Source organism: Macrobrachium nipponense, chromosome 15 (genome assembly GCF_015104395.2).
Source record: "Macrobrachium nipponense isolate FS-2020 chromosome 15, ASM1510439v2, whole genome shotgun sequence".
Taxonomy (NCBI): domain Eukaryota; kingdom Metazoa; phylum Arthropoda; class Malacostraca; order Decapoda; family Palaemonidae; genus Macrobrachium; species Macrobrachium nipponense.
The window spans coordinates 29,009,027-29,024,934 of NC_087208.1; the positions used below are offsets into that span (position 1 = coordinate 29,009,027).

A 15,908-nucleotide genomic window follows, 5' to 3' on the forward strand; every position below is an offset into this window, starting at 1 on the left:
ACCTCATGTCCGCACCTTTGCTGAAGGACAGCTGCACAAGCTGTCATCTGACAACGCACCACCTGTAAGATAAATTGATTCATAAGTATTCAATTTGTATATATAAACTACCTGAAGCCCCGGATTACTTATCGTAATCTTAAATTATAACATATATAGTCAAAATAGACTTTTGTATATTATAACTAAGTCTTAACATATACAGTTCGGTCATTTAGTCTATGAATCTTTCTATTCTGTTGAAAATTATGGCGGATCTAACTTCGTATTTATCCGCCTGCTCCGGGAAACTAAATCCACTTAACCCTTAAACGCCGAAGCGGTAAAAAAAAAAAATGTCTCCCGTGTGCCGGAGACGTTTCAGAGTGAGCGCGGAAGCAGAAAAAATATTTTTTTCAAAAAATCACAGCCCGCTTAGTTTTGAAGATTAAGAGTTCATTTTTGGCTCCTTTTTTTGTCATTGCCTGAAGTTTAGTATGCAACCATCAGAAATGAAAAAAATTATCATCATATATAAATAATGCGATATATGATAGCGCAAAAACGAAATTTCATATATAATTGTATTTAAATCGCGCTGTGCGCAAAACGGTTAAAGTTAACAAGTTACTTTTTTTTTGTAATGTACACTAAATTGCGATCATTTTGGTATATAACACATTGTAAAACAATAAAAGCAACACAGAGAAAATATTATCACAAAATAATGCATGAATTCGTAACGAGCGGACGTAAACAAATACAAAATATTTTTTCATTCACCATAAATCTAAATATTGTCCTAGAGACTTCAAATTTCTTTCAAAATGAAGACAAATGATTGAATATTACTATACTGTAAGAATATTAGCTTACAAATGCAGTTTTTGACCATATCTGACGAGTTAAAGTTGACCGAATGTCAAATTTTTTTATATATATTTTTTTATATGCAATTATTTCAGAAATAAGAAAAGCTACAACTTTCAAATATTTTTCGTTTTATTCTACATGAAATTGCGCACATTTTCATATATAAAACTCTATGAAATGCCTAATATGAAACGGAGCAAATATTCCGAGAATGGGACTTACGCATTTCGGAGATTTGTGGCGGAGAATCCGCGCGCAGAGGGAAGGAAAGTTTTTTTTTAAAATTCACCATAAATTTAAATATTGTGCTAGAGACTTCGAATTTGTTTCACGATGAAGATAAATGCCTGAATATTACTAGACTGTAAGAGTTTTATCTTACAATTGCGTTTTTCGACCATTTCGGTAGAGTCAAATTTGACCGAACATGGTTTTTTTCTATTTATCGTGATTTATATGGAAATATTTCGGAAATGAGAAAAGCAACAACCTTCAACTATTTTTTGTTGTATTCTACATGAAATTGCACACATTTTCATATATAAAACTTTATGTAACGGCTAATTTAAAATGGTGCAAACATTACCACAATCGCACGTATGATTTTTTCGGAAGAGTTACCGCGCGGACGTAAAGAAAATTTTATTTTTTTCATAAATTCACCATAAATCGAAATATTGTGCTAGAGACTTCCAATTTGTTGCAAAATGAAAGTAAATGCTTGAATATTACTAGAATATAAGCGTTTTAGCTTACAATTGCGTTTTTCAACCATTTTGGTAGCTTCAAAATTGACCGAAGGTTGAAAATTTGTCACTTATCATTTTTTATATGAAAATATTTCCAAAATGATAAAAGCTACAACCATGGGTTGTTTTTAGTTGTATTGTGCATGAAATTGCGCACATTTTCATATATAAAACTTTATGTAATGGCTAATTTAAAATGGTGCAAACATTACCACAATCGCATGTATGATTTTTATCGGAAGAGTTACCACGCGGACGTAAGGAAAAAGTTTTTTCATAAATTCACCATAAATCGAAATATTGTGCTAGAGACTTCCAATTAGTTGCAAAATTAAGTTAAATGATTGAATATTACTAAAATATAAGAGTTTTAGCTTACAATTGCGTTTTTTGACCATTTCGGTAGAGTCAAAGTTGACCAAAGGTTGAAATTTTGGCACTTATCGTTATTTATATGAAAATATCTCAAAACTGATAAAAGCTACAATCATGAGTATTTTTTTGTTGTATTCTACATAAAAATGCGCACATTTTCATATATAATACTCCATGTAACTGCTAATTTAAAATGGTAAAAAAATTATGTCAAAGTGACGAAATAATTTCCGAGATGTGTCACAGATACTTTTTAGTGCGGCAAGAAAGAAATTCGCGCTTGCGCGCCTGCGTAACGATTGTAAACAAAACAACACCTTGATCCGTGAACTCCCAGCATCCCCCAAGGTGCGTGATTCAAGAGTTTTCGGCTGGTAGGCCTAAAAGTATTTTTCCGCGAATTTTTAAAAAAACTTTTGTATGTCGACGTAAAATACGTCCAGTCGGCACACGGGAGACAAAAAATGTCGACGTAAAAAAAACGTCCAGTCGGCGTTTAAGGGTTAAGGAAAAAATATTCTCCAATGATTGTATCGCTACCAAGGTAGACGTATACTGTACCAAAAGATATTGAGCGACGGATATCGGTTACGTAGTCTGTCCGCCTGCTCCAAAATTTTGTGCATAGTAAACAAGAGAATATAAGATTATGTAGGCTACGTCTGTACGCCTCTTCCGGGATCGACCGACAAAATTCTATTTGTGTGTAATCTACGATATCAGAACAGGGTGAGATACCTGAATCTGATCAATACACTAAAATATTAGTGTGTATAACTATTCCGGTTGTAACGGAATCAAAATAATGCGGCGGAAACCCGAAAGGGAAGACTGAGTGTACGCATAAGTTGCTCCATCCAGTGCGTTCGGAAGCCAATCGAAACCAGCTAGAAAAGCGTCACTGTCCTAACTCATGGTATGACCATATCGCTACATATTCCGTCGCTCCCGATATAAACTATAACTAAAGCCTAAAAGTAACCTAAATTGTGTGATAAAAGGTATCTCCCTGAAGGGGTACTAGGCGGGAGCGGCAGAGCGAACTGGTTCGTCGCGATCAAGTGGACCATATGACCGGCCAGGTGGGACAACCCTACCGATGATAAAGATCCACTTGAACCACGAGATATGTAGCTTACAAAACAAAATGACCAAAATTAAAGTGAATAATAGATAATTAGGTAATAATGGCACACAACGAATATAACATAATATTAAGCTAGACAAAAAATAAGCCGAGCGAATAGCCTAGGTCTCCAACATCGGGTGAGATACCGATATGGTCAGGTAGGCTATATCACTCTTAATAATATCTCTACGAAATTGGGTGATTTGCCGATTTAAGATGCAAAGATAAATTACGCTCAAAAGTTGTCAAACCAAGGGAAACTCCCTAAAGTAGGATATGACTCAAACATGTAATGCTCGGACAGTAGCCCAGTGTATGCCAAATCACTAAATATCTAAAACCCACGTAAACATCGTATAAAAATCATACAAAATATTAAAAGTGCATTTATTTCCATATGTCTAGGACAAAAAATGATTGCAATTAGTATGAGGAACTAATGGTCAATCAACATGTAAACAAAGCTCCGAGAAGTAGCGACATCAAAATGGCCGACTGGGTTCGGATATCTACGATCCTTGATCAAGATCATATTCTCGTAGGAAATACCTACGATAAAGAGAACGCAACTTCAGTGCATAGCACAACCAATAGTAGTACTCAACTTAGTAGTGGAAGCTTCCAGGAGGTCCGACATTATGAAAATCAAGCACAAAATATCAACAAACGAAAAACACTTGTAATTCGTAAGATGCTATTGAAAGGAATGATTAGGTACGCAGGGGTGGTAGAGGGGTGGCGGGCAGTAGTGGGATGTAGAACGGCACCTCTTAGTAACGGGGGATGTTGGGAGAGGAGATAACTAATTGGTAAGAGACCTCTGAGAGTGGTTTTTCACGCCCCAGTTACTATGCTGACACCCTATATGGGTGAGCGAGCTAGGCATATGCCCGGCATTCCATGCAACTTTTTTCTCTGGTATATATATTATACCTTAGAAATGATGCTATAAGGAGCATTTCACGGAGCGGCACAGGTTGAGCCCAGAAAAACTTTTACAGTGTAGAATAGCTCTATATCTTGGTTTTGTCCCTTGCAAATTTATTTTTGTGTGAAATTATTTTGTTGCATATGATTTTGGAAAAGTTTTAGTATGTTTTTTCAACTGCAAAAAAAAAAGAATTAATAAACAGAGGTTTAATTTCAAATTTTAGTTATACAGTTGAATTTCTAATTTTAATTATACACCTTCCCCAGTAATTATATAGCTAAGAGTTTCAGTGGCCGCAGTAAGATCTAGAAATTCGTGGGTCGCACTAATTTTCTATTTGTTTTAGCTAGGTAACAGTGCCCTGCCCACTTTTGGAGCAAGAGAGAGGAACAACTCAGCAAAGAGCCCAGGTTGTTTATGCTGGCTGATGGTTATAGATGGTTGTCGGTGGCAGTTATTCCAGAAATTTTTGGACATTCCTTTGGTATCATTGCAATTGGTGGAGTACTCTGTTCTTGTATTAACCGTCTTGGCAAATCATTTAGATAATGTTAGGTTCTTTGATGAATTTTGCATAAATAACTAGATTTTGCTTTTTTGTTTTTCTCCTTGGTGACCAACAATGTTAGTATGTCCACGATGTCGGACATGAGTTTTTTTAGCTTTTGATATTGCACTAAAGGTTTTAAGACTAGGCTAACCATGGAATCGTGTGATCCTCTTACTTTATGTACTGATTGTCATGGACAAGTGTGTTTATTTGATTTCAGGAGTAGTGAGTGTCGTGATTGGGACGAGAAAAAAGGGAAAAGCTTAGAGTTTCATTTAAAGAGAGACAGGAAAAGACAGGCTTTACTTAAGGCTAATTCAAAACCAGCTAGCCAGGATTCTTCAGATTTGAATTATGATTTGAGTGTCCCTGTGATATCTTTGGCTTCCACACCCACTTCTCTCGTTATACCTCATTTTCAGGTTGCAGATTCCCACACTTCCAATCCCAACCCCCTTACCAATCTCAAGGAAAAGTTTGACAAGCACTTTGCTCTATTAGTATAGACGATGGAGCAAATTGGTATGTGTTAAGGTCCTGATGGACAAAGCGAAGAGTGATATTGTTGTGTCAGTGGAGGAGGTAGCTGTTTGTTCCATTGACTCCTAGGTAAAGGTTGCTGTCACATTCCCCAGTGCAGGGGAGGAGTCAAACTGGTAGCCCAAGGGAAGGCTTCCCTCTGGACGTGCATAGACTTTCAAGCTTGAAAGATTCCTCTCCATGACGCCAGTGGTGCTTAGGAAGCAAGACGCGGCCTTTGAAGAGGTATGTTCCGGATGCAGCTCAGGCGCGCAAGGTTCCTACTAAGAAGTTTAAAGAACCACACCCTTCATGCATTGTGATAGTACTGAACGTTTTTCTTCCAAGTCTCGGAAGTTGGTGCTCTTCCTGCTACTAAGGTTCATTGTTGCTCTTCGGCTCCTCTTTAAGGTATAGTGTCTGTTTCGTGTAATGTGCCTCCTGCAATTACAGAGTGGTCATTGGATTTGCAATCGGAGACAGCCAAGCGCCAATTGGGGCCTGAGCTCCTTTCAGTCAAGTGCCAGATAGCAACTGCTTGCTCAACTCCTCCTCAGTCTTCTGCCGTGCAGGATTGTTCATTGGCTCCCTCAGTGCCGACTGCTACTGCCTCCTCTGCTCAGTCGAAGCCAGATATTTTACTTTTATTGAATAAGTCTCCTTCTGTTCAGGCGCGCGCTTTGCTACTAGCGGCCACAACAGTTCAGCGAGCGCCCTTGACAGTTCAGCAAGTGTCAACAATCTCAACTCCTCCGGTACTTCAGGATGCCCTGGCCCCTAGCTCCTGCAGAGGCTGTTTCAACCCAGACTCCTATGGATGCGAATTTTCCCGTTTCGTCAGAGGATGCGACTCCAGAGGAACAAGAGGCTTCTTCTTCTTCAGCGTAGTGTGTGGCTCTTATGAAGTTTCTGCTGGCCATGTATCTGTCCTTTTTCATGGTGAATAGTCCATTGCCTGTATTGACATTTGTCATGGCTATGCCTTCTTCTAACTCCTCTAGTGTACCTAAAATGGTTCTGTCTTCTTTGGCCAAGAAGGCCTTTAAAAAGATTGACACCTGGCTTGCAGAAAAGAGAGAACAAGGGAGGACCTCTTTTAATTTTCTGCCTTTCAGAATCTCCAGGTGGAGGTATTTGTCACATCCTACGAAAGTGGCTCCTTTGGGGATTTGCGCCTCTTCACAGGGAGATTTATCGGGCTTGGTAGATGCAGCCAGGTGCTCGACTTTTTCTTCTGTGAAGAGTTTGTTTTCTGCCTCAGAGGTGGCACATCTTTTGAAGAACCTTTTTAAAGTCTTTGAAGTCTTTAATTTCCTTGACTGGTCAGTTGGTGCTCTGGCCCACGAGATCAGGTCTCTTGCCCTGCAGTCCCGGAGAACTTCTTGGGAGATTGGATTGGATTCTCTTGTGCATTGATAAGGGGATTAGAGATGGTTCCCACGACTTAGTCTCTCTACACGATGGGAACGCTCAAGAAGAGGGAGCTCTGGTGTTCCTATAAATTTAAAGGAGTTACTGCCTCAGAGGTCAGCCATTTTGTATTCCCCTTTGGATAAGAGGCACTCCTTTCCTCACGCTATGATTTTAGAATTGCCTCGGATGTGGAGAAGAAGAACACCCAAGATCTCGCTCAGTCCTCTAAAAGACCTAGAAATCCTCCAGCAGTACTCTTGAGGCAACCTCTGCCTTCAAGAACGCAGCCCTTTTGGGCCAGATAGAGATCCCTCTCCAGATCAAGAGGAAGTACAAGATTCTCTGCCAAGTCTATCAAGAAAATGTCTTTGAAAGGTTCCTCTCGCAAGTGAGGACACTGTTCTCCGCACATGTGTAGGTGCCAGACTTCTCATGTTTTGGGAAGTTTGGCAGAAGGGAGCAGAACCATGGATTGTCAAGGTTCAGACAGAGGGCTGCATTATCCCCTTCGTCAAGAAGCCTCCTGTGGTCAGCATGCCAGTCGTCTTGACTGCTTATTCAAGAGGATCAGAGAGGTTTTCTGCTTTGGAGGAGGAAGTAACCTCTTTTAGAAAGGGAGCGGTAGAGCTCGTTCCTGACCTTCACTCCAGGGTTCTGCAATTCTCTTCATGGTCCCAAAGTCATTGGGGAGATGGAAGCTCATCCTGGATGTCAGCACCCTGAATGCATTCGTCGTGAAGACGAAGTTCAGGATGGAAACCAACCATACAGTCCTATTGTACATTCATCAGGGAGATTGGATGATGCCCATAGATATTCAGGACACATAACTTCCATGTTCCCATACATCACAGGTCAAGGAAGTATCTAAGGGTTGTTTTTGAAGGGAGGGCATATCACTTTTGCTCCCTTTGCTTCGGATTGCGACAGTGCCTTAGATATTTACCAGGGTGATGGCTCCTAAAGTGAAGTGACTCCATCTTCAGGTAATATGTATTTAGGAGTCCTTGTAAATTCCCAAAAGTCTCAGTTGTCTCCCACTCAGAGGATTCAGTATTTGGGAATGATAATAGCATCTCAGAGTTTTTGAGTTTTTCTAACCCAGAAAAGAGTAGATTCTTGCCCGAAAAGATCCAAGAAATTCTGGCCTAAAACGAATACTCACCAAACAGTTGGATGAGTTTACTGGAGTTCCTTTCGGTGATGGAACAGTTTGTATCTCGGCAGGCTTCATCTCAGACCCCTGCAGTTCTTTTTATAAACGAGCTGGAACAGGAAGGAGTTTCCAGGCTTACATGTATTTCCAATAATACATGAAATAAAAGACCTTTGGTGGAATTCAGCAGAAAGACTGTTGGAAGGAAGGTCTCTCTTTCAACTGAACCCATTGTCAACTTCTTTTCTGATGTATCGGACCTAGGATGGGGGCTGTTTATGGAGAAAAGCAGAGTCTTGGGAGTATGGTTCCAGGAGCAAAGGTCCTTATATATAAATGAAGCTGAAAGCAATATGTCTGGGCCTTTAGTCCTTTGCTTCAGAAGTACAGAACAAAACGATAGCAGTCTATTCAGGCAACACAACTGCTCTTTTGTATGTCAAGAAGCAAGGAGGGACTCTGTCTTTCTCTCTTTATGAGGCAGCGTGAAATCACCTCCTCTGGGCAACAAAACTATACTTTTCTAGTAACCAGATTCGTCCAACGGAAGCTAAACGTTTTGGCAGACGAGCTAAGTCGGAAACGAGTCCTTCCAAAGGAATGGACGCTGAATCGTCTGGTCTGCCTAGACTTGTTCACCATGTCGTGTCTTGGAACCATCGTCTGCCCATTTTGTTTGCCAGTTTCAGACCCACAAGTGTGGGTGGTGGATGCTTTTTTTCTGGACTGGTTGGACAAGGAGCCGTATGCCTTCCCTCCATTCAGCCTAAGAAGGGAGGTAATGAACAAGTTCCTGATGCAAGCAACATATCTTGATGGCTTCCTTCTGGCCATCGAATGAAGGTTCCGTGATCTAGTAGATCAGGTAGTGGATTTCCTGAGGCTGCTTCCTCAAAAGAGGCAGCTACTCAGACAACCACGCTTCCAGAGATATCACTAAAACCTGTCTTCTCTGGACTGACAGGATTCAAACTTTGAAAGAAAGGTTTTTCCAAGGGAGCTTCGCAAGCTATCGTAATGTGTAGAGATCTCCAAAAACGTTTATCAAAACAAGCAGAGAATCTTCAGGGAGTGGTGTAAGAATACCAACATCTCTTCGTCTAAAACCACTGTGATACAAATAGCTTATTTTTTGTGTCATTTGAGGTCAGTGAAAAACGTTTCAACATCTACCATCAAGGGTTATAGGCCATGTTGGACTCTATTTTTGTCATAGAGGCTTGGATTTGTCTTCCAACCCAGACATTTCAGAACTCATTAGATCGTTTGATACCTCAAAACGCAGGGTTTCTCATATGGTACTGTGGAATCTTGATAGTATTGAAGTGGTGGTTTGGGCCTCCTTTCAAGCCAATCCATGAGCTTAGTCTGAGGGACTTACTAGAAAAACCCTCTTCCTAGTATTTTTGGTGACCGCCAAATGGTAGAGAGAGATCCAGGTGCTGGATAAGAGTATAGGCTTTTCAAAAAGGAATGCTAGTTGTTCCTATTACCTTGGCTTTTTAGCTAAGAACAAGTCCCCACTAATCCATGTCCTGGGTAGGGATGATGCCGAGTGGACCTTGTGCCCTGTGAGGTCATTAAAGGATTACCTTCACAGAACGAAAGATATTCATATATTAGTTTGACTTATTGGTGTGGTTTTTGGAAGAAAGTGTAGGAAGAAAAACCTTCCTAAATTCTTATTGATATAAGGTGATATTTTTATGGGAAACCTGGAGGTATGGAGTACCTGGTGTACCCTCCAGTCCTTTGGTAGGGTGGTGGTAATTATTTAGTAAGTGTTTTGGATGGTAACAATTGTTTTCTGGTGATTGGTAGGTACTGAGCCCTGGACAGGGGCAATTATTTGATCCTTTGTTAGCCATTGGAATTGTCCTTCGCTACAGAGGCCCCACTATGTAATAGGCATTGCAGAGCTTCTCTTCCACGCCATTACATGATAAGATGAGTGACAACCAGAGGCAGTATTCTCCTGCTACAACTCTCTTATCTTAATATTGGCATAGTTTTTTCTGTTCTCGATCTATGATTTTCAAAAAGTTGAGGTAGAATTATCCATGCTTCCTTCCATCCCACAATGGGGAATCAGCTATATAATTACTGGGGAAGTTGTATATAGGCAGTCCCCAGTTATCGGCGGGGTGCTGTTAAGCGAAAACCGCCATTGACCGAAACTCTGCAATTTATGACACTTATGGTGCTAAGTTTCGGTTAATGGTGCCTCTGTTAGGTATGTTATGGCACCATAACTCTATTATCGGCGCTGTAACCGAAACCTGGCCCGTTGGCGCCATAAATCGCCTACCTTCCATCCCTTACCGTGGATTTTTTTTTGTGAAGCATAAACAAACAGTTCTCTGCTGAGTTGTTCCTCTCTCTTGCTCCGAAAATGGGCGGGGCACTGTTACCTAGACAAAACAAATATAGAAAATTAGCACGACCCGCGAATTTTGGGGATTTTAACTGCCTGCGAGTGAAACTTAGCTATATAATTACTGTGTGAATATTATTAAAACTTTATTTTATCATAAAATTGGGATTTTTTGATGGATGTAAGCATAATTTCAAATTATTAAATTGTTAGTAAAAGTCTTATTCTGGTCAAAATTATTCAAGAATGGCTTTCTTTAGATCTGTCTAGAATTTATTGGTATTTTCTTAGTGTCAGCTTTACTTTTATTCTAATACCTTTGGTAACAATCATGGTGAATAGGGTTATTTAGGGTTATAGAATGTTAGCATAGAATCTATAGCACTGCTTTACATATGGTATGGAAAGTTCATTGCAGGTGATGCAATGGAAAAATTTAAAATAGATACATCATTGAAATCAACCAACCCATCAGTCAATTAGAAACATTTGGAAATTTAGTTACTGTTTACTGCATCTTTTAGCAGAGGTCTTGTATTCTTTTTGAATCAGCGTTTGCATATTTTACTTACTGGGACAAATGGTAGGATTTTCATTTGTGAAGGTGTAACAGTCTTATTTCCATCTTTAATATTAAATATTATTACTTTTGTTTTCAGTGTTTTCAAGTAATAGAGAGAGACATGCAAGAGGTAAAAAGTCAACACCAGTTATGCCTCAGACAAGAAAATAAAAGAATGAAGTTGAAAGATTTGAGGAAAGAGCTAGTATGGGCAAGGGTAAGTTGTGTCCAGCATTTGTTTTATAATTTTGTTCATCACAGAGGAAATTTTTTTTTTTTTTTTAAATATGATCATAAGAATTAAAGCCTTGATTTTACTTTTATTTTTTAGTGTAGCCACTGTTTGTCCTCATAGGAGTGTGGGCTCCATACAACAGACCAGCTAAAATAAAGAATTCTCTTATATCTGGTCTAGGCCAGATAGTGCCGTTATTGGTACAGTGGAGTTTAAATGGACTGTAAAGGAAGAAAGGTTCTCAATTTTTTGTGCTCTTAAGGACTTTTTTGTTGTGCAGTGCTTTATTGCTGAGATGTTGCATCTATCTTAAGTATCCTGCAGAACCGTGTTTCCTAATAATATGCTAGTTTAATTTCAAAATATTATTTTTCGTATGCGGAACAAACCTTCAGTCTTAACAATAGGATAAATCTGCTGCAAACTGGAAACCGGTTAAAAACATTCAAAGATTGTATATGCAAGGAATCTGTGGCATCTGGCATCTAAGGCATAGAAGAGGTGGAGAACGGTCATCGACCATGCATGAACCTTGTGATGCATTTAGTCTTTCTTCAACCGCCTTGGAGAGCGGATGTTCGCTTTTGCTCTCCTACTTCCCAGGTTGGTTTTTTGGATAGCCTGTGATTCTTTCCTGCTTGTTCATACGTGGAGCAAACCTTTGGTCTTAACAATAGGATAAATCTTTTGTGCCCGCTGGAAACCGGTTAAAAGCAATCAAAGATTGTAAATGCAAGGAATGGGTGCCATCTGGCATCCGATTCATAGTTGAGATGGAAGTGCGTCCAGAGACCGTGCTTGAGTCCAGTAACGCATCAGTCTTTCTTCAGTGGCTTTGGAGAGTGGATGTTCACTTTGCTCTCCTCCCCCCACCAGCTTTTTTTTTTTTTTAACCTAAGCCTGTACTGTTGTTTGATATATATCTAGCATAGAAGTCTTGTGAGTGTCAACATATTTATACAGCCTTCCAGGATTCCCATGTTCATACATCCTCTGGGACAGATGCAACTTGCAGTAGATGTGCTTTAGGACTTTTCTTATGGCTTTTTAATATTGTTTTCTTCACATGTACATGAGTCCCTATGGTTGCTGTAGGAGACGAAGGAAGATCTTTTTGTCATCTTCGCCTTCTTCGGTGCTCTCCATCATCAACAAGCTGCGGTTTGTTTCGTGTTATGAGATTATCTTTAAGATCCTACCAATTACAGCCTCTGGTGCACAATTTCCTCGGATTTGGCAAGTTGGAGAGGTATCCTAATTCTGTGATATTAGTTCTGGGATTTTCCTGTACTAGTATCTTCTCTTGTTTCTTCGGACACTTGGGTAGAGCGAGCAACCAACCTTCGTCCTATATGGATTGTTAGCTTGTATGAGTTCTTTGATTTCGTTGAAATCCAAGACTCTTCAGGATGTTTCTCACACTCGGTCTTCTTCGGAACTCTGATTCAACATTTCTCTCCAGTCTGAAATAACTGTGAAGATTCTATAGCATCCCAGCCAGAGTTGCTGCAGTTTCTTTGGACGTGTCTACCTTGCAGGACTTCGTTACTTCGCCTTCTGGGAGTGGGAGATATGTATTATCATCTTCCCAACAAGGACGTGTCTCCTCTTCACGTACGTGGTGGAAGTTTGCCTAGAGAAGATATATGTGAGGAAGACGAAATCTTTGACGGGGGTAAGACAGCACCCACCACACTTAGGGTACCGACCCTACTTCTTCCTATCTTTCTCCTGGCAATCGTCCCATACTTGCTGTCACCCCTGCAGGGGAGGCTTCTACTTCTTCCTCCTCTGTCAAGTCAGAAAGGGAAGAAAAGGGGACCTGGAGATCATTCCTCTGGGGGCCTCCCCTCGCTTCAAAGGTACATCTTCGTAACAAGGGGGACCCCCTTTTTATTCTGACTTGCTTCCGTAGGTGAGTTGTCAGGACTCTATCAAGCATGGTCTTCCCTGGGACTAGCTGGCACACTTGAATAGTGGTGCCAGCAGAGCAGTAACACATGCAGTCATTATATCCACCACCACAGTAACGCTACCTAGTTACTACGCGCCTTCTCACCTGGTCTGGTCTCATCCTACGAACGTATCACCTTCGGTAATAATGGGGACCAGACCACACTTGCCAGCTTACCAAGTCTCTACAATGCCTCCTACTCCCGGTTTTGGTGATGTACCAGCTCCTGGACCTGATGAGTTGTGTGACCTTCCTTGGGGGTCCTTGACAACAATACTGCGGAAGCTGTCGAAGAAGAAGAGATTCAAGAAATTGTCGTCATCTTCAACTTTATCTTCGTCATCGTCTGCCGCTTCCTCACCTCCCCCTTCGAAGGCTTTACGGCCTGAGAAGGGAAAGGTAGCTTCTTTGCCACTGAAGAAGTCTCACGTTGAGACTTCTGAGGGTCTGCCTCCTCCCTCCGGAGAGGAAGCAGTTGGCTCTTTTGCTGGCTCTCCCGCTTCTTCGGAAGTGGGAATCGAGACGTTGTCCCCAGGAAACAGGGTCTCAGCAGCCTATGGAGCTCAAACCAAGGTTTGTTCTCCAGCCTATGCTCCCAAGGGTGCTGCTTGAGAGACAGGAACCATGTCGGAGTCTCGTTCACGAGCGTCTGAATGTATGACTACCTAAGGGAGGACGTGCATCCACAGTCAAGGAAGGGGAGTCATCTCCTCGCCATGGCAGTGGCATGGGGCGAGAGCAGGAACTGAGCCATGGCTCAGACTCGCCTGTGAAGACCAAGCCTAGTTCTGCAGGAGCCATGGTCGCTGTAGCTGTTAATAGGAGCAAGGCATCTGGAGAGGCTGTAATGTTAATTATGGAAAATAGCATAGATATAAAAAGAGAGAGAGAGAGAGAGAGATCTACTGATAGACAGATGGATAGACAGAGAGAAAAAAGAAAAACGTAAAGCAACGGATGTGTTTATCAAACTATAACTCAAACAAGCAGAGGTGTTTAGCACCCTAGCAGCAACTAAAAAATTGCATTTACCGGCTTAGGATAAAGCTCCAAAATAACCTTCCGCCTCCTGGCGGAAACTAGAAGTGTTGGAATTAATTACCGCCCAAAAGGGTGGTACTTTGGATGTCATCATTAATCACCCACCAATCAGGAAGATAAGAAGGCGGCAACAGAAAAAGACTGCCTATTACTGAAGGAGGGGGGGGGCTTCTTTGAAGAGAGGTCGACAGAAGAAGCAGGCAAGCAGAGAATAAGAGTTAAACAAATTAGCAATGACATGATGAGGTGGTGTGCCATACCAGCCGTGGTGAAGAAAGGCTTCAGACATCACACCTTGTCATATTACAACACCTCAGTATGAACTAAACTTGTATGTCAAGTTACTGTATATTTTAGTTTGTGTGAATGAAGTCAGAAAAACTTCACTGAGTCTTTCTAGCATCCTGAGACTTTAGAGAAATTCTACAATCTACAATACAATAGATATAAAAAACCCTTACATTGACAAATAAATATAAAGACTACAATACACTGGTGGCCTAAAAATAAATAAATAAAGACAAAAGAATACTAAAGCCATTACAAAGGTGGCAGCTGAAAAGGACAAATATATAATTATTACAAGGCTAAGGGGAGGTCCCCTGTACAGCCTTCTTTGCACAAGGTTTTCAGCCTTGAAGACGGTTGGAATGTGTCGTGAGGATGATGCACATTCTTGCCAAGCTGCTACCAGCATTGCTGGTGGCCATGGCTCTGGTAGCCATGATGCTACTATCCACGTCGATGCTGCAGCAAGGCGAGAACCTCTGCATGCACCTCGAGAAAGCTTCTCGCCAAGGCGACCATGCTCACTCAGACCCATGCCCTTGCTGTCATCATGTCTTGACACAAGGACGCAGCTCATTCCCCCTCAGAAGGAATGAGAACATCTGATCCTCTCTATTCCTTCCACTTCCTTGGGCTACACCAGGATGGGTGAGGTGAATAGTAGGAATCCTTTGGAGTGCTCTCCTCAGGATTCAACGTTGGGGGCCTATGTTCCTGGAGGAGTTTTAGGGCCCCACTGGACATACACCCATGTCTTTGAGGAAGGATCAAGGGGGTCTGGTGAGATTCTTCCTCGGAAGATTTGATCGGGAAGACCAGTCTGTCAATGGACTCGAGGGTCTTTTACCCAGAGACTCGGACACCCCCGAGATTCAGAGGGCTTTTGCAGAGATCTTAGCACTGATACATCAGCTTAACGATCTTGGGGAAACAACCATGGCCTCTTCTGAAAAATGCTCCTCTCATCTCAAAGCCTTTTGGGGACCCAAGAGGTAACTCAAGGTCTCAACGTGGCTGCCGTGGTCAAGCCTGGCTAAGGTACAGTGTTCCCCCCGTATTCATGGGGGATGTGTACCACATGCCCCTGCGAATAGTTAGAACTCCCCTAAAAAAATGCTTATATCTGCCTATCTTGAAAGTTCAAATACCAAATGTATACTTCAAGTATCATCCTACATCAAATACTTTGAAATTATATTACTACAATCTAAGATTCATACAGTAATATGATAATAATTTAAGGAAAATTTGATGTAGGATGTTACATAAGGTATACATTTTGGTTTCTCTCTCTCTCTCTTGAATTGGTATTATTAATATTATTTTAAAGTCTTCTGAAACATTTTGCCATTAGAAATATATAAACAGCCAATAACACAGAGAGAGAGAGAGAGAGAGAGAATAACTCCTCACGATATCAAAAGATTAAAATCAACTTCTATAGGCAACACTTCTTCCCCTCCCATAAATACATATATTTTTTCCAAAGAGAGAAAGAGAGGGCTGAACAAGTATCTATTTGTTTGTCTATCAATTCTTTTGCTGAGAGAGAGATATAATAGAAGGAAGAAATAGAAACACCAAAATGTATACCTTATGTAACATCCTACATCAAATTTTCCTTTCTGCTAGCTTTGGCATCAATGAAGAGAGTTGGCAAACTACGTGGCCTTAATTATGGTTTGAAACACTCTAGGGGATGGGGATCTGTTATGCTTGACTTTGTCCCAGACTTTGTAGTAAAGACTCAGAATCCATAGGTCCCTATCACCAGATTGAG

The 15,908-nt window shown here is 40.9% G+C and overlaps 1 protein-coding gene across 3 annotated transcripts in view; it reads left to right on the forward strand.

Annotated features, from left to right (window-relative positions):
• LOC135227060 (structural maintenance of chromosomes protein 6-like) overlaps nucleotides 1–15,908 on the forward strand; it is a 287,005-nt gene that overhangs the window by 54,595 nt on the left and 216,502 nt on the right. For all 3 annotated transcript variants that reach the window (XM_064266876.1, XM_064266875.1, XM_064266877.1), the window contains exon 8: nucleotides 10,708–10,827. In XM_064266876.1, the coding sequence (XP_064122946.1) occupies nucleotides 10,708–10,827 (120 nt within the window). The remainder of the gene's footprint in view (nucleotides 1–10,707; nucleotides 10,828–15,908) is intronic.